General features: G+C 40.6%; 1 protein-coding gene across 1 annotated transcript; it reads left to right on the top strand.

Annotated features, from left to right (window-relative positions):
• The first annotated feature begins 1794 nt into the window (after positions 1 to 1794).
• LOC137237064 (uncharacterized) lies at positions 1795 to 19981 on the top strand. Its single transcript, XM_067760258.1, has 10 exons — positions 1795 to 1941; positions 5598 to 5798; positions 5860 to 6168; positions 10796 to 11180; positions 11266 to 11448; positions 11513 to 11685; positions 15115 to 15262; positions 15536 to 15777; positions 15843 to 16329; positions 19406 to 19981. The coding sequence occupies exons 1-10, from the start codon at positions 1795 to 1797 to the stop codon at positions 19531 to 19533; spliced, it is 2403 nt and encodes an 800-aa protein (XP_067616359.1). The 3' UTR covers positions 19534 to 19981.
• The last annotated feature ends 6059 nt before the right edge of the window (positions 19982 to 26040 follow it).

Raw genomic sequence — 26040 nt, 5'->3', positions numbered from 1 at the left:
GATGTACAGGCCTGAGCATCTGGGGTGGGGTTAACCGCTAACGTGCTAGAAAACTGATCTAATACTATTGAATAGGAAATATAATGTCCCTAATTAGACTTAGCCTCAGATTGGAAGGGTAACCCTACAGGAAAAGTACAGCGCAAAATATCTAGGAATTCTACTAGATAGTAAGTTTACGTGGAAACTCCATGCGGAAGTGAGTGCGAAGAAAACCTCCCTAGCGCTGTATGCATGCAAAGGATGCTAGGTTGTACGTAAGGCCTATCGCCCAAACTCGCACATTGGGCATTTACGGCAATTGTCAAGCCCATACTTTACTATGGGGTCCTAGTTTGGTCGATAGCCACAGAAACAAGTACGTTCACTAAAAAACTTGGGGGTATGTAGATTATCAATGATTAGCTTAACGGGAGCCATGCAAGCTAGCCGGAAAGCGGGATTTCATACCATACTGCACATCCCAGCTGCAGACCTAATGGCCAAAAATGTAGCACTAGCAACTCCAACAAGGCTTAAGGCCTCGGGGCAAATTGAGTGCAGGCCGTATGGCCACAGCAGTATAGCGCCATTAGATATATGACCAACGGACTAACTACATGGTCCCGCGCGTGAGCTTCGCAATAGTTATTGGGTCCACAATAGAGGCGCAGGTTTGGCGCAAGGGTGCGGCAATGACAGAACATACTATACGCGTGTATAACGATGGTTCCAAATTAACGGAAGTCAGGTTTGCTGTTTACTGTGTCGATCCAGAAATAAGTAGATCCTACATGCTGTCGGAGCACTGTAGTGTTTGTACAGCAAAAGTTGTAGCCGTGAAGAAAGTAACAGAAATTCCCAAGGAAGCGCTCTTAAGCTGCAGCCGCGTCAATATATATGAGGTGGCAAAGGAAGTTGGAGCATTCGATGAATAGACGCTAGATTTCCCAGTCCACTTAGGAGCAAACAAAAGAAGACAGGAGTTGCATATGTTCCATCAAGCAGAAAAAGCGTGGCCAAAAGCGCGGGGCTACGAAATTTCTAAATTTTTCAAGGGACTATTTATGTATGTGGCGGCCACCGTGGTGTGATGGTAGCGTGCTCCGCCTACCACACCGTATGCCCTGGGTTCACACACCGAACAAAGCAACATCCAAATTTTAGAAATAAGGTTTTTCAATTAGAAGAAAATTTGTCTAAGCGGGGTCGCCCCTCGGCAGTGTTTGGCAAGCGCTCCGAGTGTATTTCTGCCAGGAAAAGCTCTCAGTGAAAACTCATCTGCCTTGCAGATACCGTTCGGAGTCGGCATAAAACATGTAGGTCCCGTCCGGCCAATTTGTAGGGAAAATCAAGAGGAGCACGACGCAAATTGGAAGAGAAGCTCGACCTTGGATCTTTTCGGAGGTTTTCGCGTCTTACATTTATATTATTTTTTTTTTATTTATGTATCCAACCCCACTACCGTTAAGGCATCTTTTCTCGCCGCATAATCGCCCAATGAGCGCCAGCGAGCACGTGAGGTGTATCCTTGAAACAACAACAACACACTTACCCATATTTGTATTAAAAAGAACTAAAATTGGCGCAACAAAAACAACGACGAGTTTGTTATATTCTGCGTTGCCATGCAGCCAATTGAGGGCTAAATAAATAGGCAGCCAATTGAACATCGATCCAACAACATAATCAGTGTTTACTTAGTGTTTCGCAAGTATTCAATGCTGTGGAAGATATTGGGGTTTTGACTTAGTTAAAGATTGAATTTATTATTTCGAAAACTGAGTTACAATTTGGACGCGCCAACTCTTCTAGATGAGCTCAACGCCAAAATGGTATTGTCGCAATAAATCAACGCCACCAATACAAACTTTTACGAAGATCACAAAATTGGGTCAGGAGCTAAGACGTGTTACATATCGAATTGCCGTTGATATCAAGGTTGATGTTTTTGATGAACATGTAAGTGAGAATGGAAATGAGGGCAGATAATTTTAAGCGGCGGCCACCGTGGTGTGATGGTAGCGTGCTCCGCCTACCACACCGTATGCCCTGGGTTCGCACCCCGGGCAAGGCAACATCAAAATTTTAGAAATAAGGTTTTTCAATTAGAAGAAACTTTTTCTAAGCGGGGTCGCCTTTCGGCAGTGTTTGGCAAGAGCTCCGAGTGTATTTCTGCCATGAAAAGCTTTGAGTGAAAACTCATCTGCCTTGGAGATGCCGTTCGGAGTCGGCATAAAACATGTAAGTCCCGTCCGGCCAATTTGTAGGGAAAATCAAGAGGAGCACGACGCAAATTGGAGAGAAGCTCGGCCTAAAATCTCTTCGAACGTTATCGCGCCTTGCATTTATTTTTTTTTTATAATTTTAAGCAACTTGAGAGATGAGGCGAATTAGAGCATTAGGTATTTTTTTGTCAAGGAAGAGATTCGTCTATTTCTGAAAATTAGTAAATGCTATTAGGAATAACATACATACCTTTCAGTCAAACCGACTATTGGTGACTCACATCCCTAGCTTTCAGCCTTGTAGCTTTAAGGCGTCATTTCTTTGGAAGACTTGTGTATCTGAAAGTACCGATCCAAAGATATCCGAATGCTTCGCTATCCAAAAAGAGTGTTAGACATTACTGGGTAGGGATCATTGTCATCATCATTAATTGGCGCTGAACCGCCTAAGCGATTTTGGCCGTTTCATAACAAGTGACGCAAGCTTATCCTGTTTCGCGATAACTACCGCCAATTGGGAGCACTAAGCGCCGTCGTCCATTCGCATAACATGACCTAGCCAAGCCTTTGGGTGCGTAAAACACATACTGCTTATCATTATACCTCCTTCGATACTCGTCATCGGCATCCCTCGAGCACTCCAAAAGCCATCTCATCTTGTCTCGACAACGTCCATGATTCCGACCCATAATTCAGGACAGGTATGATGAATGACTTGTAGAGCGTAATTCTGGCGAGTGAAGGTTCTGGCGAGTGTTATCGATGTTGATAGCCCTTTGCGGGATATAGATCCGGTACGTTCCGGTAGCAAGCAACATTGAGGTACTAGCCCGAGCATCTCGGGAATGGTTAATATGACCACATTAAACCTTCTAGGCCATACCGCCCCTACCCCTAGTTCCATGAGGAACTTGGGGTCGTCAGAGCCTCTCCTGCAAAATATGTGTATGATACATTCATATTTGTTACAGTTTCCCCTCGCGCAGGTGAGGTTGAAAATTGCGTTGCAGAAGCTCTGAAGCTATACAGCTTTGTATTTCGCTTATCAACTCCTTGCATCCCGTGATTTTTGTTCGTCGAGAGAGGACTTTACTTTTTAACTGCCTAATCAGTCCAAAGTAACACTTAGTGGCAAGAGTTATTTTCCGTTTGATTTCTAACTGGCATTGATGCTGTTAATGCTGGTTCCCAAATAGGCGAAATCCTTCACAGTCTCGAAATTATTTCCATCAACAGTGACGTGGCTGCCAAGGTACAAATGAGCCGATTCTTTCCTGGACGACAGAAAGTACTTATTCTTGTCTAGGTTTAGTTCTGCTGCTAAAACTATCTTTTCCAGCATTTGGTTAAAGGAATCGCACAAAAGGGAGTCGCCTTCTCTGAAGGCTCTTTTTTCGAATGGCTCGGAGAGGTCCTTCCAATCCTTACGGAGCTAGTGGTGTTGCTCGTCATTTGGGAGAGCGTTATTGAGTTTGCATGTAACTTTAATTCAGACATAGCTTCTTTTCGCGCTGTGAAATGCTGCTTTGAATTCGACGAAGAGATTCTCTTATCGTGAGTCTTCTCCAGGATCTGACGGCAAATGTTTTAATACTATCTGAGCTGGAGTTCTTATACGTTCGCATTATATGATCTATTCAGAGAATGTTTTGGATTTTTATTTGCTAATCAGTTTATGCTGTTTCTTCGATATGCGTTGACATCATGGGAAGGGTCATAAATCTTCGGGATAACTATTTTCACGAATACTCCAAGAGCTTCCCATCTTGTTTCGACACCGTCAGGGCAGGTATGTTATAAAGCATACAGATCAAGATCTTTGCCCATTGAGCGAGAACGTCATCATACCTTTGGATTTTGAGGCTGACTTTGTTTTCGCCGCTTACGCTATTTCCAAGATAGATAAGTACTCCAACACCATTTCGAATATAACTCCGTAAAGAGTGGCACAGTTGCCAGGGCGTGAGTGCTCCGATGATTTTATTAATAGCAAGCTGTTTGTTTTGTCCTCGTTCACATTAAGACCTAATTATTTCTACTCTTTATCCTAGCCAGGCCAGATTAGGGTATCCCTACTAGGCTTCCTTGTTAACGTCTTCTTCCTCTTGTAGCGATAAAGAGTCTCCGAGAGAGTTTTGTAAGTTTTATCAATATTGATGCCCATGCTGGACATTGCGATGCGTTCCGGAAAGTAGCACCGTTAAGGTACCATCTCTGTACCATCTCCAGAACGTGAGCCTCGTAGGTTATTCTACCCTCCCTTTTCGTGAGGAAATTGGTGTCGAGTCTGCTAAATAAGCAGAAGTCGTCACATGTATGTGAGGTTGACAATTGGCCCGGCACATCAATCTCTCCTACTCAAGTACGTATTTCAGTAATTTTTAGTGTGCCCTTCAAAGCGTAGCCTTCAAAATGTTTGTGATGCCGCCACAAAAATAGGTGAGCGCATTCGAAGCTTGTTGTTTTTTTTTACTGATACGATACCACGGAGCCGCTTGATAAGACTTGAGTCAACTTGCCGTCTACCTTATGGTGAAAATGTGCTTCTGACTTTCGATAGTGGGTCCTGTGGTTATATCATTGTTCCTAACAAATGCGCCGCAAGTTCTGTCTTTCCCGGATTGGATAAAGACAAGAAAAATATGGATCTTGCAATGAAGATGGATAACAGGAGTAGCCAATTGAACAGTAAAGTCCTCTGGATGGAAAAAAGTCACGTCTTATAATTCTCTCAATCCTTAAAGTATGGCTCGAAATCACGGACGAGGTCGTCGAGAGAAAATGTGATGGCCTCTGAAATATTTGAGAGAAAAGTTCTCCGGAAGATTAATTGGTAGAAGTTTAACGATTAAAAGCCCAAAGTGCTAGCTGGCTTGAGCATGATGTGCGAATCAAAGAGATGACCTTCGAGCATGCTTAAGTCGGACATATTGGAATATTCTTTTAAACTTTTTGCAATGATCCAAAACTTAGCCCGTGTTAGTTATCGTATCTTGGGCTGCTCCTGGCACAAGAGTGCATAGCTCACCTCGTTACAAACACTCGATAAATATCTTTAATTAGTGAAAACGGAGTGAGAGAGGTTAAATATGATCGGACGATTTGAGCTACTAGCCCGAATTTTCTAACATGATGTGACTACATTGATCTTGCTTACTTGTGCCATTCAGAAGGAAAGAAAGATGAACCTGGAAGTAGATAGTTAGAGTAAAAGGTGTCATGGGATCGGACATCATGTGACACCTTCTTTATCTGGAAGGCACTTAGGCCATATTAGATTTCCATAGACTTCTGGGGTTGCCTTAAAGACGGTACATAGACTTAAGGTTTTGGCCATTGGCGCCCTGAAATAATAGGCTTGTAATCAAAAATTGTATATCCAACTTCTAGAATACACTTTTGGAAGAAGTGGAAAATGTTTGTGAGCTCTACTGGAACCTGAAGGACGAATCACAAAATAAGGATATACTCTCGCTGAACAAGAAAATAAAACGTAGTCCTTACAATGCCTTGCTATTGCAGAAGTATAATACTCTCATGGACATAAACGATCGACGTTTTTGTCAGCTAATGTTCGTGCTTAAGAAGACGGTAAGTTAATTTAATTTTTCTATAATTTGGAAAACATGATGGCTTAAAAAAGGCTTATTAGGTTACGCAACTGCTACGCAAGTCCTCACAATCCGATATGTGGCTACGTTGGGCACTGAAAATAACGAGCATCTATAATAAATGGTGTCGTCGAGAGAAATCAAAAGGTGCTGTTGAACTCGAGAGTTTGTCTAAAAATCCAGAGAGTTTAAGTGCGACCGGCGAAAACAAGCAGAAAGAGAACAATGCAAAGAATGAGATTGTTGGCTTGGGCGACTCTAACACAGAGTGGAATGCGAATATTTGCAGCAATATGTATCCGGCTTTATTGTTACCACAGAAACTCATTGATTTTTCTTGTGTTTTACAGGTAAGATCCAAAAAGAAAGAAAGAATAAGAAAGTTCCGACAATTCTAGCTTAGCCCTTCACTCATGATGCGCTCAACTCCACGACGCCTCAATGTTGTGGATGAGATAGACCCTAATAATTCTTCCTCCTTCCTAAAAATTTACCATAGGAAAGACTGTTCGGCCAGGTGAGGAACTAGAGTCGCTATGACTTCGTTATTGATGAGACTTAAAATAGTTTGATATTGCATTTTTTCATCTCTTCTATGTACATGGGATAATATTGTAACGAATTTAGGGGAATCCTGGTTATTTATGCACTTCTGCTAACGTTCGAAACTCTAAACTGTTGAATAAATCACTCCAATATTCAGTATTGCAAACTGCGCTTTATTAGCCTACTTTGTGAGTAGTACAATTATACTTCACGTCTCAACTAAAATCGTGTTTAAATCAAACTGATTATTGATTCCTCAGCTTGCGCTGCTTTTATACTCTCGGTTTTCTCGTTCACCCATTTCTCCTAAGGTCTAGTCATTTCGCGAACAGTTCGAGAACAATTGTACCTGATGCTTGGTTACCAACTATATACATACGTTTATATTTGTAGTTTATAGCCATATGCGTGTGAATGTGTGAGTAACTACTTCGGTTGATGACTACATATTTGTGTGTGTGAGATATCTTTTTGTCGTCTTCTACATAAGAGTGGCTGCTTTATTGTTGTGCATTTATTTAGTAGCAGCTTAGTGATGCTAATATTCGTCACAATATTAAAGGACGCTGGGTTCGACGTAGAAGGTTCAACTTGGTCATATTGATTTGTTCTCGAGATGGGCGGACTGGCTATTTAACGGTGGAAGCTAACGGAACGTGTCGAATCATATTCGACAAAGGACTATCAACAGCGACAACCCCTAAATCTTTATCTTTGTCCACTCACCCTGCTTATCTATTTTCTAAAACATATTTGCGGATTAACAGTGACAACTAACGAAAAGGAAAGCAAGAGATTGTAAGTGATAGACGAAAGGTTTAATATTTGTTGGCTAGCCATCTAGTATTTTGTCGCCGTCTAATCTCAAACACATGAATCAAAGAAACGTTTGATCAACTTTCAAAGCTCGCTGACTTTAGTACAAGGTCGTGGTGCTCTAAGCCAATCTAAATCTAAGCCATTCTATTGGTCATATATACCACAACCATCACGTTTATTTCGAGGGGCCACTCCCATTAAATAGCTTGGAGTAAACTCTAAGGCGACCCTTGTTTTTCAGGACCAGCATTTAAGTCTCGCAGACTTCGAAGTCGAGCAAGCTGCCTTGAGCTTAGGTGGGGTTTTGAAGCCCTCAACACACATTCACTATGCACTTCTCACAATCTTTATCAGGTCTAATTTCGACCCCACAAATTTTGGGCGCTTACGTCTACTGATGTACCATAAAACAATACATAACTTGAACTAATTTAAAGCAAGGCCTCGACTATACAAATTGTTTAATAAGGTTGAAATTGAAGTACCTTAAACAATTAGCTCAAATGATCCAGTCGGAAGCTCAGCTAAGCGTTGGCCTACATCCGACGTTGTTGAGACAATGTTGGGTGCCAGATCCACAAATACCAGAATCGCTGCGTGGCAAAGATAAGTAATTAAATAAATGTAAGGTACGATAACCTCCGAAGAGATTTAAGGCCGAGCTTCTCTTTTCCAATTTGCGTCGTGCTCCTTTTAGTTTTTCCTACAAATTTGCAGGGCGGGATCTACTTGTTTTATGCCGATTCCGAACGGCATCTGCAAGGCAGATGGGTTTTCACTGAGGAGTCTGGCAAGATAGAGCTACGAATAAGGCACAAATATATTTGGGAAATTTCTTCCGAAGTGCCTACTACACCCCGATCGAAATATATACTCCTCGTTCTTGCACTCAGCTAACACAGCTGGGTTTGTCCAGTATATTAAAGTGGGACGCATGTACTCCCATTGGGCAGTGTCCTACTAACACTCCAAAAACCATGGATAGATAAGCTTTCCCTAATAGCTCCACCAAGTTCTTGGAGTCAGCACCGGCCCCAAATACCAAATGGTAAGAGGTGGTGCCAGCCCACCGTTTGCTTAGATGGCTCGAGGTCGACCCATAGAAGCATAGAGCAAGCGGCCAGCTGAGTCCAAAGTCTCCACTGCCAAACACGTTCATTGTGCATCGGGCCGGGAGATCAGCTTGCCAGGGATATCCTTATCAGCGTCCTCTCCAATCCTCCCTTGAGGAAATTTGAGTGTTGAATTTAGCAACAGGAACGGAAGCCGACGTACAGTAGTATGTCCTGGTTAGGATAAAGTCAAAATCGGCCATAATGCTGGAATGCCGGTAATTCACAAGCTATAACCCGCGTCATAAACCGCGTTGCAGCCCGGGCTGCATTGCGATTAGTGCCAGCGTAGGTGTTGGACGAAGGGCTCTGTTATTCCAACCATCGCCAATCGCTGCGTTGCTTGCAATCTTTTGATCAAGAAAGAAGTGTAGTGCGCTTCACCAAATCAGAACGCGGTAGACGAGAATCTCCTTGACCATCATACAAGTCAATGTACCACGCTCGGACCCAGTATTTGCAAATTGCTCCTCGACAGAAGTACAATCAATGGAAGCCTTCCTTGCTATATCATCCACATAAGCTTTGATGACAGATTGCTTTCAAAAACAGTCCCCAGATTATTAACTTATCAGCTCCAGCGGTACTCTCCCAGTATTATTATTATTCCATACTCCATTAGGAGCTTAAGGATTCAACAAAAGTTTTCCAATTATCTCTATTTCGTGCTATTTGCCTTAATTCGGTAAACGATTTGCCAGTTTCCTGAAGAACTGTTCTCCTCCAAGTCATCTTTGGTCGGCCCCTGCATCGTGTCCCTTGAGGATTCCAGGTTCTCCCAGTATAGTGTGGTCTTAATTCAGGAATCTTGTGCATCCGTGTACCTACGAGCTCCAGCTTGCTAGGGTTGACAGCTAATCGGCATGAATGAGGCTACCTGGTCACAACACTCAGGTAAACCTGTAAAATGTCTTTCGGTGTATTTGTATTATTTAGGAATATACCCCGGAGGAGAATTAGCAGCCCCTAAGTTCAAGGTCCTGAAGCACCACGTAAAGCAGGGGAGGTAGAACACTCTCCTGTGGCGTGCACCTTTTCACCTTTAACGGAACCGTCGCTCCCCCGACTCTGCAACTACAATTCTGTCACTCAACAACCCGCTGATGTATTCTACCACTGCCGATTATCCTCCTTCTCGTTGAGAGGTGCGAAGACAAGCTAACCTGCTTTTTTCACGCAAGGCAAGAAACAAGGAAAATTCGGTTGCGAAGTCCTTCAGGCCGATTGGGCCAACCGTTTTGATCACGCAAATAAATGGTGAAAGTTATAGACGATGAGAATTAAACAAATATCCTGAGACAAGTACTATTGAACTCAAGAGAGCATAGGTAAATGATTGGTGGATCAACTGATCACGGAGACTCAGGGCGCCTTCGACTATGCTGAGGTAGTTGAACTGGCCGTTGAATAAAGAACTCACATAGTACTTCACACCTTTTCAGGTACTGATAACATTGTTGAAAGTCGAGCTTGAGATAAAATAAGCGGAACCACAATTTAGGGCTACAGAGTACAATTAGGGACCATAAAAGGATGCCCACAAGAAGTATTGTAGCCTCTTTTGTTGATCTTACTGTTGAAGGAACTTATGGTGTGCAGTCGAATTGCAGATAAGTGTTGGGGTTGTAGCCCAATGTTGTTGAGGTGGATGTACAATTTTTCAGTTAGTCCAACGCTTAGCACACTTTGCCTCACGGGAGCTGGGCAGACACTGCGTTGTTGTTATTGTTATAGCGATAAGGACACTCCCCGGAGGCCTTGGGGAGTGTTATCGAGTTGATGGTCCTTTGCGGGATGCAGATCCGGTACGTTCCTGTACCAAGCCCGACCATCTCGGGAACGATTTGTTATGACCACATGCGACCTTCAAGGACATCCCGATCTCCCACCTCCTAGATCCATGAGGAGTACGGGGTCATCAGAGCCTCGGCTGTTAGTGAAACAGGATTCGCCACGGATAGGAGAGGTTGACGATTGGGTTTGGAGAAGCTATGTATTGCGCTGGCATCCTGAAAGGGCTGCGCTACACAAACCCCTTGAATCCAGTATTTTAGTCGCCTCTTACGACAGACATACCTACCGCGGGTATATTCTAACCACCCCAACCCCCTGGGGTGGCAGACACTGTCTCTTGTAAGGAAATTATTGGGATCACCGAGGCTCATCTATCGAGGTTGATTGGAGCTTTGATGGGTCACTGTCCAATTGTAGTCCATGTGGTACTTCTTAACATACTGGAAAAGCCTTCTTGATGCAGCTACAGCGAGGATGATGACGTGGAATCATCCAGACGTTTCATGCTTGACCGTCCAGCTTTTGCCAGAACTAGGCGACTGTATTTCGGTCTCGGCTTAGAAGGATCTAAGAAATGGTTCTCTAAATAGCCATCACTCACGTCTCAGTTTTCTTATGTGGTATCACACCGGACCTTCATGTTGTTTAAATGAACTTCTTCTGGGTAACCTATACAAAAACTGATTATCATGCACCTTCTTTTCAGCACGCCTCTCAAACACGCATCGAACAAAACTCATTCGATTTACTCTTTGGGCTCTTTAACATTAGCGAAGAAGAACAAGCCGAAGCAGCAGTTGTAGCAGCACGCACCTCCTGCGGTCCCACAGCTGTATCGAATACGACAGTTCTAACTGCTAATATGCCAGTTGAGGAAAATTATGAGTCAACAGCGTCCAGTTTGGAAATTTTGCGCATTCTCACGCTTAACACACATCTGGACAATGAGTTCAATAGCTACAATTATGCAGAGGATTTCGGTATGGAAAAGAGCAACTGTCGCAAATATGCTGAGCATTTCTTGCAACGCGAGCGAGCTTACCTCACTCAGCTCATTGCCAAAGCTTACGACTACTGTCCCAGTATATTTGGTAAGTTGATCCATGATGAGGAGATTTCATACGAGAGAAAAACATTTTATTGTTTACTAAAACTTTTTTTTATCCTTTTGCATAGGCAAATCTTGCAGCCGTGAAGAGTTGTGTGATTTTGTTATGCGCGGCATGCGTCTCACATGGTCAAATGTTAGTTTAATATTGGATCACATAATTTTATGGTGGATTGATACACCGCTTGCTTGCTATCCGCTTACGCATGTGGAAACTATGAGAAACTGGTTGAAGAATCACACGGAAAAAGGTTTATTGTTTTGGGGCCTTCATTGGGCTTATTGTCGATGTTGATTAATGTCAATTAATTTCAGACCTTCCCGAACCCGTTTACTCAACGTTGCATGGTGTTGCTGAAAGTCTAACAAACTTTGTATCGAATAATATGTGGGATCAGCTTTTTCGATATACATTGTTGTCCACTAATTGTCAACCAAATACAATGCAGCGCGCTTTACAGTTATATAGACCAGTAGGACAGGAGGAGGTAAAATTTATTTTGTGAGATCTACATGTCCCTGTTTAGCCTGGCAGAAGGGAAGAACGTCAAAACTCTCTGATTAGACTTAAAATTTCGATCGAAAATCCGATCCACTTTATTACTGCATAGCGAAGCTTCTACGGAGAGTTCAATAACAATGACTGAGACATGTTATTGGAACTGCAGGAGAGCTACTTCCCTGAAAGCCATGTCTCCACGAATGACCTGCACGGAGAACGAAACGTCAACAAAGTCATTGCTTTTACTACGTGTCCATATATTTGCTTCTGTTTTCCAGCCGACAATTTTCTGCAGAGATGGTGATTAAGAACACCAGTCTCACAATGAATAACCCCAAATCAGGAATCTCAATTATTCAAAAATATGTTGCATTTTACCACTGGCGGCTGCCGTGTTGTGATGGCAGCATGATACGCCTACCACACTGAAGATCCTGGGTTCACGCCATAGGAATAGCACCATCAAAATTTTAGAAACAAGTTATTTGAATTAGAAGAAAATTTGTCTAAGCGGTGTTGCGCCTCGGTAGTGCACTCCGAGTGTATTTCTGCCATGAAGAGCTCTCAGTGAAAACTTATCTGTCTTGCGGATACCGTTCGGCGTCAGCATAAAGAACAAGTAGGTCCCGTCCCGCCAATTTGTAGGAAAATTAAAGGGAGCACGACGCAAATTGGAAGAGAATCTCCGTCTAAAATCTTTTCAGCAGGTTAGCTCCTTACATTTATTTAATCAGCATAGAGCATGCTCCAAAATAAACTGTTATCCCTCCATTAGCTTCATTGCCATCACTCACGGGGAAAATCTGCGATCATTGCAGGCTTGGTTCTCGTCACTGATCTGGTTTAAAATAGCTTGCGGTGGGGCACTCATTGTAACACTCCGAACGCTCGGATCAACAACGATAGCATCAAGCCTGATGAAGTATCTGAAAGATTGAACCATAGGCTTTCCGAATCGATATACTGTTTGCCTGATTTAACAGCCGGGGAACCGTTACTCGCAGGAATTAGTCGCTGAGGAAGTACTGCGATGTTTTGTTTTTGTAACGCAGGAACTTCGGAGGTTCTTATCAAGGGCCATTTCTCTCAGCACTGATAACCCGGCAAATGGTAGATGAAAGATCAGAGCAACTAACTCTAAAATTGGGGAGAGGGATAAGAGAAGGATAAAAGAAAGTGAATGGAGAAGGGTAAGGACATGGGAAATGGAGCAAAAAGAAAGTTCAAGAAAGATGGAAGACTGTTAAGTAGTACAAGAATGAAAGTGAAACTGATCATAACTGCGAGGATGTTGATGAATATGATGAAGAGAAGGTAATGCTAGAAATGAATTGACTCCAACGGGTAGTCGGAGGTGACTTAAACCCATAGAACTGGAAATCTCGACGAGGTCATATCAAATGCTTCCCGAGGTAGGCGGGCTAGTAACTTAAAATGTTAATTTTCGGATTGTAAAGTATCAATACCCGACAAAGGGTCATTGTCATCGATAGGCTACATATCATCGATAATAATTCGCGAAGCCTTCTGGGAGTGTCTTTAACGCTATAAGAAGAAGAGTAGATGGAAATGATAAGTATACAAAGTTAAGGATGACGACGAAGTCTAAAATACCGAAGTGCCTTAAAATATCTTTACAGTTTCAGTAACGGTAACATTCACAACTACGGCTGCGGTCATTATTGTTACGACTGAGTTTGAGGCTACGGTTGTGGTTACGGCTAAATTTGCGATAAGGACGACTATACGTAATGCAATACTTGCCTATCTAATTTAAGAGAAACAAGCTAATTTAATTTTCCGGCATTTTAGTCCTTCGATAAAAAACAGGAACTATCTCGCTTAAGGATGGAGGAACATTTATCAACATGTATCATTAAGAAGGAACAAGACAGTACTGTGTTGATTGGAATCTGGTGCATTCCAACAACGTAAAAAACATGCTTTTTCATGAGTCACTGACCGGAATCGTATGCATTCCGGCAGTATAATCTTATGGGTCAGGCATCGAGCTGATTGGAATCCGGTGCATTCCAACAATACAGGTCATGTTACTTTTTTATGCCTTGTGATGGCGTATCCTCATTACACTACTCTTAGCACTGCCGGATTCCCATGACATGCTGATTGGAATCTTGTTGCATTCCAACAGGGAGATTGGAATCCACTGCATTCCGAAATCATGCTGAGCGGAATCTGATGCATTCCGCCAGTATAAGATTTCGGCATAAGATCTTATTTCTGCTCATATTTCTTATTATTATTATATTCTGAAATTAATTAGTAATGTTCATTAATATTTCTTTGTTTGTAATATAACATTGTTGAAAGATCGATATATCTTAAATTTTATCTTTTGAGTTGTATATTTATATATCTTTTATATTATGCAGTCGACCATAGTTTGTCGTCGACTTTAAATAATAAATAAATAAATAAATAAATAAATTCCTCATACGCTTACACTTACCGCTATGGCTACGTTTATGGTTATAGTTACGTATATGGTTCAGGTCACGGTCACGGACGTTGATACGTTTATAAATGTTGTAACAGTCAGGGGTTTCAGTTGTCAAGACTTCTGTTGTTGTTGAGCAATTGCAGTGACAGTAATAGTTGTATTCACCCCTTCCATCACTGACACTGTAACGATCAGAGCTGTAGTCACTACTTCGGTTATTGGCACTATGATGGTCATAGTTAGTAATCGTAGTTGCCGGTTGCAGTAAGATACGGCTGGGCACGTTCTGTGTGTTTGCACTACACTCGCCATATTAGCACCTCAACTATAGGACGAGACACAGTTTTCAGGTCTTGAAGCATACGGGAAGCTCCGAAAAATGCTTGTAGTATTTGTCCAGAGGAAGGAAACACTTCATAGACTAAATACTGGAACATGATAGGGGTTTTTAGTTTGGTCGTCAAACAAACAACTGGCAACACTAGGTACCCAATTGCTATGTCTGAGATCACCCTAACCTAGCCTTCAGTCACATTAGTGGTCAAGGTTCTGCACACAATCCCTGTAACGTCCATTGCTGCTACTGCTGTTAAATTCATGGCTTGGTTATAGCTACCGGAAATAAAATAAAACGAGCCGGACCCCAGTGCAAATATTCACAATAGTGGCATAGTACAAATAGATTTATTTGTGTGCTCACAATCGTTTATTTTTAACAAATTATTTTAATAAAATATAGCTAAACAAAAGCTCTACGACCCAAAGCTCGCTAATAGCCCGAATCTCCATCTTTACAACCAAAACTTTATTTATAGATTTGAATTCCAAATAAGAGCGAAAAAGGGACCCGTACATAAAAATAGCAATTAGAAATAATATATATGATTACATTTTCACCCATCTAGCTAGACGATTATTAGTACTAACAACATCCCTCCTTTCGTTTATTTTCAGCATATGGGCACTTATACTGGTGGTTTTTGGGAACTGGTCTTCAAAAATTTGATAGAGTTTAGCAATAGTTATTTTCCAATTAGTGAAGCACACATTCAAATTAGTACGCTGCCCGTAGCCGAGCAAATACCAATTTTGCATCGCATTGGTTAGTAGTCGCGTAGAGTGTAAAGGACGAGAATTTCCGGTTAACGCTAGCCGGTATTTTAATTGGCAGATTACCGAACGATAACTGTCAAATAAATTGGCGGTTAGCGGAAACAGGAGATGGAGGAAACGTACCCGGAACTCATTCAATATATGTTCTTGTGAGTTTGGGCTCGATAAAATGTTTTACTGTCAATAAGCGAGTCTTGCAAACAAGTGGCTCCATAATGCAAACTCTGAATAACAATATTTATTTTTCTTCTCTCTCATGCAGATCACTCTGTACACTCGATGCGTTTGTGGGTCAAAGAGCAAGCGAAACAGCTATGTTGTGAATGGCAAATGGATCGTTTCTTTCGCATTATGGAACATGATGTACGTGTTTGCTTGGCTGGTTTTGCCGCCCATAAGCTGCCAAAATTAACTGCCGATCTCACAGATATTCTAATGTTGGTCAACGTTGCTTTGCGCGCCAAGTTAATACTGGAGGTTAATATAAATATCGATAAGCTAGAGGTAAATGGGGTTTCTTCTTGAAATCGATCGATTGTCACGTCTTAATTTCTAATCTTATTCTACAGAATACAAATGAAGAATGCGTTCAAATTATGTCTGAAGTTTGTCGTATACTAAGTTTGGCTTATTTTAAACTCGCCTTTCCACCCCCCTCACATTGGCAATTACGCGTCTACGATGAAGCTGTGAAAAGCGATTATGTCGACTATGTGCTCGATCAAATTTTCCTCCCAGCCATCAAAGCAACCAAGGACTTGGTTATATTGAAGCTAATTATGAAGATTATTTGTGAGGCTTGGCTGGATTATATTTATATGAAACGTATTAAATTTAGCGTAAATGGTGCAGTGCAGCTGCTAAGTGACTTCGATTGTGTACGCGAGTGGATAGTCAAATGTCCGCTGTTGGATGCTATGCAGTTGGAGAAGCTGAGTAATCATGAGGTATTGCGCATGTGCAAAGGTGTGGGCAAAATATTATTGCGTAAGCCGGAGGACGTTATATCGATTGTTCAATCGCCAAAATTTCCATACGATCGGAAGACAGTGGGAGGTGAGTGGATGGAGGTTTCGTAAGATGCGGATGAAATTTTGAGGTGCAAGAAGAACGGCATGTAGTGTAGTGGAAGAACTTACTTATCGTTTTCTAATAAGCAAATCGGCCAACCTTACAGACAGACTTATATTGACTACAACCATCTCGGTAACCAGGAACAGGTGACGGACGGCAATAAGCTGATTGGTACTTTTTTTAATATTGTTACGAATTTAGGGAAACTCCGCTTATTTGAAATCTTCTGCTAACGTTCGAATCGCTAAACTGTTTGAATAAATCACTCCAATATTCTGTATTGCAAAATGGTCTTTATTAGACTACTTTGGGAGTAGGACAATTATACTTCTCAACCAATAGCGTGTTTAAATCAAACTGACTAGTTCTTACTCAAATTGCGCTGCTTTTAGTTATACTCTCTGTTGCCTCGTCAGCATATTTCTCGAAAGATCTAGACTTTTCACCATCTAGAATCTCCTGATTGGTTACCAGCGATATACGTGTGTGTGCGTGAGTTATTCTTCGTCGCCTTTTATGTACGTGTGTAAATGGATTAATTTCATGTGTCCATGTACACACGCGTGGCAGCTTGCTTTATTGTTGTTGTGCATTTATTTAGTAGCAGCTTAGTGATGCTAATATTCGTCACAATATGATTTCACACTTGAATTTCCGGCGCAGTACGATTTTGACATTAGTCCATCTATTAACAAAAAAAAAGTGCATGAAATTTTTATTTAAGTTTGTATGTATGTCACCGTGCTGCCACCTTATATGGTTCCGCCATGACTGCAACAAAGAAACAGTCCGAACAAGCATATGTGTTTTATTCTTTCGAATGAGCGTTCTGCTGATTTTAGTATTGGTCAAACCCGAGGCGAGACATCCCTGTCGCTCAGGCATTCCCACCAAATCATTATGTCCATCTAAGACTTACCGTCATCAGGGACGTGAGCACGAAGGTTAGGGGGTATGTTAACAAACATAAGCCGCATAGGTGCGCTGTGGGAGCCATAACCTCTCCGGCTCTGAACAACAGTTAAATTGGCTGAATTCTGCGCAAATCAAAACACAGAATAGAGAGTGCCCTTTAAGCGAGAAATAGAAGATATTTTAGAAAGTTGTAAAGAATTTACAAACTACGCTCAAACATGAAAAAGAAAACTGAGCGCGAGTCGAATAAGCGGCACGTCAGGTAGTCAGAAAGTCTATGCTATAGAAAGAGCAACTAGACTGTTGCAGTATAGTAAAGTAAATCAGCAAATTAATACGACGATCGTTGTCGATGGCTAGGCTATTTAGTTTCGATTCTCATAATTAATTTTAGAGTACCCGGCCATAGGAAACTCGAAGAGAAAGTAAAAGATAAATACCCCGCAAAGGATCATCATCATCGCTTTCACTTGGACAATAATAAGGTCCGTTGTGATACCACATGAAATAACGGGGATGTGAGCTATAACTATTTAGGGATGCATTGCGTGGTAACGATGTAGTTTCGAATAAGACCGATCTGGATAAATACTTCGGAGATTAGTGGGCCGGACAGTCAAGTATGAAGTGTTTCGGTTAATCTAACACATCATCTTTCATGCAGCTGCAGCAAGGGGTGTCTTTCAGTGTGTTGAGACGTACCACATGAACTCCCATAGGATAGTGAGTCAAAATCCCAATCACCATTGATAGATTAGACTTGGTAAATGCAATAGATTTAGCAGACCGCTTACTATCCACTTCTGGCCAACAGGATTTCTCTATCCTGCTAGAAGTGGTGTGCGCTGATCGTTCGCTTAGCTGACTCTAGACCTTTATATAGAGAAGCAGACCACAGATGGCCAGGCGTAATCCGTATACTCCACAGCCATCTATGTTCTGTTAAATTGTACGCATGCACGCTACAAGATCCGAGTGACAGTTGACATGTCTATGCCCCACCACCAACATGATATTAATATTAAAATAGCTCGAAAACCCCAACGATAGCATAAACCGACAAGATACCTATGTAGAGCCTGTCAGGATAATAACTAAAACGAGTTAGTTCAGCTCTTCCATTGTCGATGACCTGAAAAGGTAAAGTTATCCTATCCCGGCAGTTTGCAGAAGGCAAGGGAAGTTGTTTTTCGCTGCTCTACAAATTTATATGTGAAAGTCGCGCCGAATTCGGTTGGCCTTCAAACCAAAATCTGGCAAATACCGCGTATGCTCTCTGACCTAGTCTAACCTATTACGAGGCTGCTATGCCGGCCAGAAGAACGGAATGACCTAAAAAATTAGACAAACGTTCCTAAAATAGCAGGGCTTGTACTTTAAGGTGCTAGTTCCGTGTCAGATCTATATCCGAAACCTCTGAGGAGTATCTTTATCGCTTTTACAGCAACAGAAATAGGGCTTCCTTGCAAGTACTTCAGACTACGGCAGGTCAATTATTTGCCTTATCTCACAATACCGTTGCTTTGGAAAGTATAAAGAACGACTTTAGCACTATTACTAATACCGGCCGAAAGTACCTGGTGACATTTGAGGCAAAATAGAGAAATACAATGGGGTTAGCTGCAAGGTAATCATACATATTGTTCAAAGCAACGAAGTGGATGATTTTAATGTCTAGAGAGTCCTGCTTGAATGTTATCATGGGTGTCTGAGTTTCCTCTTAGTAGATGATCGCCTTTGGGCAAGGCACACATAAAAACTCTCCTTGTTTTCCTATTTTAAGCCAGGTAATGTAACAAGACATAATTATCGGACGGATTTGATGAGTCATCACATGATATATTAACTATCTTGATGTTCTAACCCTCTATCTTTTGGCTCTACGTTCGGATGAGTCAACTGTCGACTAATAATCGCATCCGCAGTTTGACCAATCCGTTCTTCGCGAATCTTTGCATTTACGAAGACCGTAAAGCTGCATCTTCTCTAGTATGAGTTGGAGCATTCCAGGTTTATATGACAAAGTCACAGCACTGCCGTCAAGTCATCCAAAATTTTGGTATTACCTCCATAACCTCTTAAAAATGCATCTACATTTATTTTGAACTCAATGCTTATACTTCTCCTTATTCTCTTTTTCTAGCCGATGCCGCTGCTCAAGAGACTCAATTGCCATCGGAAATGTTTGTGTCAAATCAAAAAAATTGGTTACAATTGCGAGCCAGTAAAGGAAACATATTCAGTTGGTGTTGTAGCGATTCAGCGGTTTAAATTGGAATCGAAATTAATCTGGGATCCAACTTTTGAACGCAACAAAATGTGTATCTTCGAAAATCGCAAAAGAGCAGCTTAAAAAAGCAAGAAATGTCAATTCGTGTTGATATAAACAGAGATGAAATTTAACAGTTACCATTAAGAAAAAGTTCATTTTCTCTTGAAACTATTTCTGCATTATTTTTCGATCATTTCGTTATAATTTTTGGAACCATTCAAAACTAACACCATATTGGTGTCTGCGGGAAGTTTCGGGGCCACTTCGAAATAAAAAAAAATATCAAAGTCATTGTAAAGGTCTACAAGTAGGATATGTAGCAGCACGCATATACACAGCCACGCTCACCTGATAAAATGCTTGTTCTTGTTCGATTTTTTTTGTGAAAGTTATTTGGAACTGTTGTACTTCTTAGGTCCAAGAAAAGGGTAGTAGCTGCTAACGAAAACTGCGTAAAATATTTATTGTAAAATTACAAAGAAATATCCTTATTTACTTTCAAACGAGCACTTAATTACATCTCTCTTTAAAATCCACATGTTTTGGACAATTTTAATTAACAAATTGTGAAACTTTATTACCGGGGACGATTGCTAAAACACGGCCAAAACCGACGGGGGAGGTATTAATAAACGTGTTTTTGCCTCGCTTCCAATAATTCGAATACTTTTTCGCCTTTGGACTATTGATAACAGGACACATTTTTGGACGTGTTATTGCAGTCGACCTCGGTTTCAAACTGTTTTTCGCGGAGAATTTTTGAACGGGTAGAAAAACTTAGCACCCGTGTTTGTACTCTTAACACTGGAAGAAATACGCGTCCTCAGATACCCCAATTCAAGGCTTTTGTATAATTTTCTGTAGGACCCATATAGGTGCACTACATTTTCATACTAAATTCGTTCAAAAAATCTACAACCACGGCAACCCATATCTGATATTCCGCTCCTTTTTTTGTTTCCCTGCGTCGCTTTCACCCCAGTAAAATTTTGATACTTCGTTCAGTGTCAAACGCATGTTCAGCGCAGGTTCCACTGAGTTCCACAATAGTTTGACACTGACCGAAGTGTCAAATTGCAGTGTGTTAGAAAGAGAAAGAAATTGTTTCCTTTTCATAAAGTGGCCCAATAAAACCCCGTTGGACCGCCGTTATGCACAAAGTCACGGGGGGAAGGGCGATTTAGTCGTCACAGCTTCGCACGCGTATTTCTCTGTGCTCCCTTTCAGCATGCATCATAACCAGAAAAGCCATCTTACTCACAGCAGTCCAACAATCTATTTGTCTGCACACTCAGGAAACTAAATTCCTAATGGAAGGCTCCTATCCAAAACTCTGTGTACAGGGAGTCTTTCGCCGTGAAAACGAGGGCAGTGAAACATGATGTGCTCTTCGTTTTCCAATTCTGTTGGGCAGAAAGGATCTTCCTCTATGCTACGTTTATATAGATATTCGTTTAAACCGCCGTGTCCGCTTAATATCTGTGTGAGATGTTTGTTTAGTTCTCCGTGTTTCCGCTCGTACCATTATGCTATATTCCGACCTGGCATGAAGGTCCAGCGTCCTTTTCTCTATTCTTCCCACCGTTCTTGCCACCTAACTATTGTTCGTGACCCTGCGCTTTTCTTTGAATCCTCAGAATGCCATACAGATCGGCCGGGACAAAATATGGATCGCGTCGTCGGACACCGTCCGATAAGCACATGCTATTCGTATATCAGTAATACGGTAGGCTGCTAGTATATCGTTTTGGTGGGCCATTTTAGATCCCTGCCATACTGGTGCCGCGTATAATATTATGGAGCTGATTAGGTTGGATAAAAGCTGGCGGGTAGCTTCGCCTAGGCCGCCGATGTTGGGCATTATTCGCTTTAGGGCTTTTCTCCCCCACCGCCCTGAAGAGCTCTTTCAAAGTTAGTTTTGAGTCAATGTTTACTCCTAAATATTTCAAGAACGGCTTTGAATTTATTTGACAATCTCCCAGGGTTAGGTCTTACTCATCCACATCCTTCTTTGAGCTCACCAAAACTTCTCACTTCTGTCTTATTGCTAGCCATCTCCAGCCGCATGTTCGTCAGCCATCCCTTTATTCTTCCCACGGAGTCATTACATAGTGCTTGGACCAGATCAAATTTCTGGGCCACTGCTACTACGGCAATATCATGTACATAGCCGACAATTTCCGTACCTCCGGGAAGATCGATAATAAAAAAACAAATATTGCCGTACAAAAAAGCTTACTCCAAAGGCGGCCTTAGTCTGTCACTGAAAAACTGCTCAGAACTTTAACTGGAGCTTAAATTTGACTAGAATTTAAGCAAACTTAGCTTAACCAACTACTGAAAAACCGGGTCTTAGTGTATTAAGATGCATGCACATTTGCAACGCAACACGTAGCGACAGCAGTGCGATGCTGCTGCCGCTAGGTGGGAATTGCTCCTTAATGGCCGCGTCAGAAGGAACTTTCTCATATACATATGTAGATGCGTTCAACGCAATCATACGCATGATGATTTTGTTGCAAGCAAAGCATAAAATGAAGAATTCGACATTTGCTTTTGCAAAGGGTGCTTTCACACTATGCAAGTGAAATTATTTTTCCCACTCGTTGGTACTTTTCTAACATTTTTCACAGTTAAAAACTGCAATTTAACGAATGAATAGGACACAAGATATGTTAGCGAGTATTTTTCTCGTATAGTGCGAATTTTTATAACACTGTTTGGTGAAATATTGTATGTGAATGGGTAAGCCGAAATAAACTTCAATTGCCACGCCTGAAGTTCGTTTATATTTACAAACTTACTGACATGCATAAAATTGCGTTGAAAGCATCTATATGAAAAATCCCATTGTGGCTGGCCTTTATGCATGACAGTAACATCGCCACCATCACGCAAGATTTTTCCTTTATAAATATTGTAACGATTTTTAGGATATTTTACGTATTTGCAACCTTCTACTAAAGTTCGAATCGCTAAACTGTTGAATAAATCACTCCAATATTCTGTATTGCAAAATGGTATTTATTAGTCTACTTAGGGAGTAGTACAATTAAACTTCGTTTCGCAACTGATAGCGTGTTTCAATCAAACTGATTACTGAATACTCAGCTCTCGCTGCTTTTATACGCTCTGTTGCCCCGTCCACCCATTTCTCCTTAGGTCTAGTAACTTCATGCTTGGTGACCAGCATATATGTACATTAGGGTGGAGTGATGTTGTATAAAAAAAATTTTTTTTCGTTTTTTTTAATGGAATAGCGATACAAAGTTGTCGTTCAATGAGTGAATTCAGTATTCAAAAGATTGTTTACTTGCCTTGATGTTTTGAGGTGCCCCAACCCAATTGAAAATTAGAAAAAATATTTTTTTTACAAGCTTTGATTTATTTTTTAACGAAAGTATTTTTATGACTTTCCAGTCTATTATAAAACAAACTACTTTGTGATAGGTTAAATAAAAGCCTGATGAGTTGTTTTAATGTTTTTTATTAAGAAAAATTACAAAAATTATTTTATAAAGGAATGAAAAAACTCAGAAATAAGTATATTATTTAGTATTAAATTGTTTTTTGTTTCAAAATTAGGCATTTGCTGTCGTGATAATAGTCTTGCCCTTATAAAACCATCTCGTTTATTTTCTCCACAAACTGCACTTGAAGCTTCTGTCACCAATTTGATAACGGGCTCTACGGCTTGGGTATGGCATGGAAAATCTTTGATATTCTGGCACGTAGTCAAACCACTTTTGACAATCTCTTTCAAGGTTTCGTCAGATAAATTAGAAGTCAGAGGTGGCTCAGTTATCTTACAGTCTTGCCACGTAATTAAGTCGGTATAACCTTTGGCATCGAAATTTAAAGCAGGCACTTTAAATGCACGAAGGTCTTGAGTATTATCTGCTCTTGCTTTCAAAATTCGCTGATAAGCCAGCTTACGTATAATTTCTCTGTCGTCTGCAAGCATAGCAGCAATAAGAATACTTTCTGGATGACCGAAATATCCATTTCCTTGGATCACCTTATCAATGATTTTCTTTAAATGCTCGTTCAAATATCGAGTTAGGCTTATTGTTTGCCACAGGTGCTTAGCTCCGTTTGTACATGAGGGATTACATTTTATTGTGAACCACATTGGACCATAAACTCTCATTACGAACGTAGCTAATATCACTAAATTTTCTTCGGGGTCTGTTTTAGTAGCATATAATCTTAAAATTCTATTTGCTGTTGTAAGCCATCTAGAATGGTTAAGAGGTCCAGGTGTAATACTAGCTAAATCAGGAGAAAAAATGCCAGTGCTGATAGCTGTCATCACATCGTAAAGATATTTTTGGTCGGTACTCAACTCATTTTTAGTGACTTCAGGTAATAAGGAGGAAATGGTGGTAAATTGGACAATTGGCATTGATTCACATTTTCGTAATTCAGATCCAATAGGACTTGAAAAGCATTTAGGCCCTGTAGTTTTTCCATCCAAATGCAATAAAAGGTGTAATGATAACTCATTCGAATGTAACTGGCAGACAAACCATTGTAATGGTTTATTAAGTTCTTTTTCCATTAACCGAACAACACCTCCTTTGAAACCTGTATTCACGACTGTACCATCGCAACCAACAACAACTAATTCATCCAATTTCACCGATTTTTTTTTTTTTTCAAATAATTTATTATGGTACTTTCAATGCCTTTAGCAGTTCCCAACTCACACGTAACATGCCCGAAATAATCACTTCCTGGTTCTGATAAAATCACATAATGGTCTTCTGTAGTTCTTTTTCTATAAAATTTTGTCTTTCTTCTGAATGCTTACCAAAGTTTTATCTTTTCTGCCATCAAAATAAATACCGCGTATACTTTTATTGCAATCTGCATCTTGTAATTCTGATCTGACTTTCGTTCTTTCACGGCGCAATTTTGAACGATCAATGACAGCACTAGGATCCTTTGATGTAATAATTCCAACATCTTTTAACACAGAAGAAGCTATAATAGAAGCTGTTCTGTCAGAGACTCCAGTACGATCACAGGCGAGAGCTAATGATGGTAAATTTAATCTCTTTTTCTTTGATGGCGGAGCAGCTATTTGTTTTGGCGATTGATGATGGCTAGAAACTACGCTATTATTGCTTGAACTGGTACTTTCGATCATTAAGTCATCAGGCAAAGAAGGAGAACAAGACGGCTTGTTAAGATCCATTATCTCTTTGTTACGTAGTAATTTTTTTTCTTGTCTTTTTATTTTTTTTCATATTTTTTACTGTCACAACCAAATCTACCCCGCCTATCATCATTTTTCTCGTAGTTCTTTGATCAATTAAGAAAGATACTTCTTCCTTGGGAACACGGCTGTCTTTTGAGCAAGTACATTTTGAGTTAATAAGTTTGCATTTGCAACTGCAAATATCAAATAACCTTTGGGACTCAGTAACAAATTTAGTTATCTTTTCTTGATATTTCTTGTTCGTTTGACGGCCCTGATAAGGTTTTAGTAAGCGTCTATATTTGTCATGGTAAGATCGAATAAGTTGTAGTACTCTCTTAAAGCTGACAGTGGGAGGCGACGCTTTTCGCCAGATATCTAAAATTTCCGTAGCCAATCTTTCGGATATATAATGAACTGTCGGCTCTTTTGTTGTTTTGTCAGGTTTTAATTCGTATCTAATAAATAAGTAATACTTCATAACATCATTATAAGTTGGTAATAGAGACACTGGTAACTTCTCTGGCAAACCAAACACAGGACAACATGTTGTTTGTCGTGTTTTGACTTGCGACATTTTACTGTAACAAAGAGAAATAATTGGTGTAACTCACATCGAAAATATTTAATTACGATCTGAATTGTATTTATCTGTAAACAGCAATTTGAAAGTATTACTTACATGAGCATTATTTCCTTAACGGCAGTGTTTAAAATCAATGTTCCTCACAAGTAGAATAACAATAACACGCGCACTATTCAAGGTCAAATTGTTGCCAACGGGAAATAACAGAATATGATTTAGCGTTAATTTGTCAATATTATACTTTAGTGTTTTTCGATAAGAAATTTTGAATTTCTCTAAGTTTATAACGGCAACTTTTTACAGGTATTCCAAAACGAAAATACCAAAAAAAAATTTCACTCCACCCTAATGTACATGTATATTTGTAGTTTATAGTCCCTCGCATAGCCATATGCGTGTGTATATGTGAGTACTACTTCGGCTGATGGTGTGTATCTCTCTGCTGCCTTGTATGAATGATGATTAATGTGTGTATATAGCTTGCTTGAATATTGTTGTGTCTTTATTTAATAACTTTAGGGATATGAGTATCAATTAGTGATGCTAATATTCGTCACAATATAAACAGCACTTCAGACTTATCAGAAGAAACATATTTCGACCTCTCCATTCACATACAAAATTTCGCGAAGCACTATGCAAGAAAAATACTTGCTAACATATTTTGCCTCCTATACTTTTGTTAAAATGCAGTTTTTAATTGTGAAAAACGTTAGA

The sequence above is a fragment of the Eurosta solidaginis genome, chromosome 1 (genome assembly GCF_040869045.1).
Source record: "Eurosta solidaginis isolate ZX-2024a chromosome 1, ASM4086904v1, whole genome shotgun sequence".
NCBI classification, from domain to species: domain Eukaryota; kingdom Metazoa; phylum Arthropoda; class Insecta; order Diptera; family Tephritidae; genus Eurosta; species Eurosta solidaginis.
The sequence above is the reverse complement of the archived record's forward strand: the minus strand, read 5'-3'. Positions and strand labels throughout refer to the sequence as shown.

Coding starts and splice junctions, on each gene's coding strand:
- LOC137237064 (XM_067760258.1), top strand. CDS start 1,795: ATGAGCTCAACGCCAAAATGGTATTGTCGCAATAAATCAACGCCACCA. Junction 11,686..15,114: donor GACCAGTAGGACAGGAGGAG/GTAAAATTTATT, acceptor GTTTATTTTCAG/CATATGGGCACTTATACTGG. Junction 15,263..15,535: donor ACCAATTTTGCATCGCATTG/GTTAGTAGTCGC, acceptor TCTCTCATGCAG/ATCACTCTGTACACTCGATG.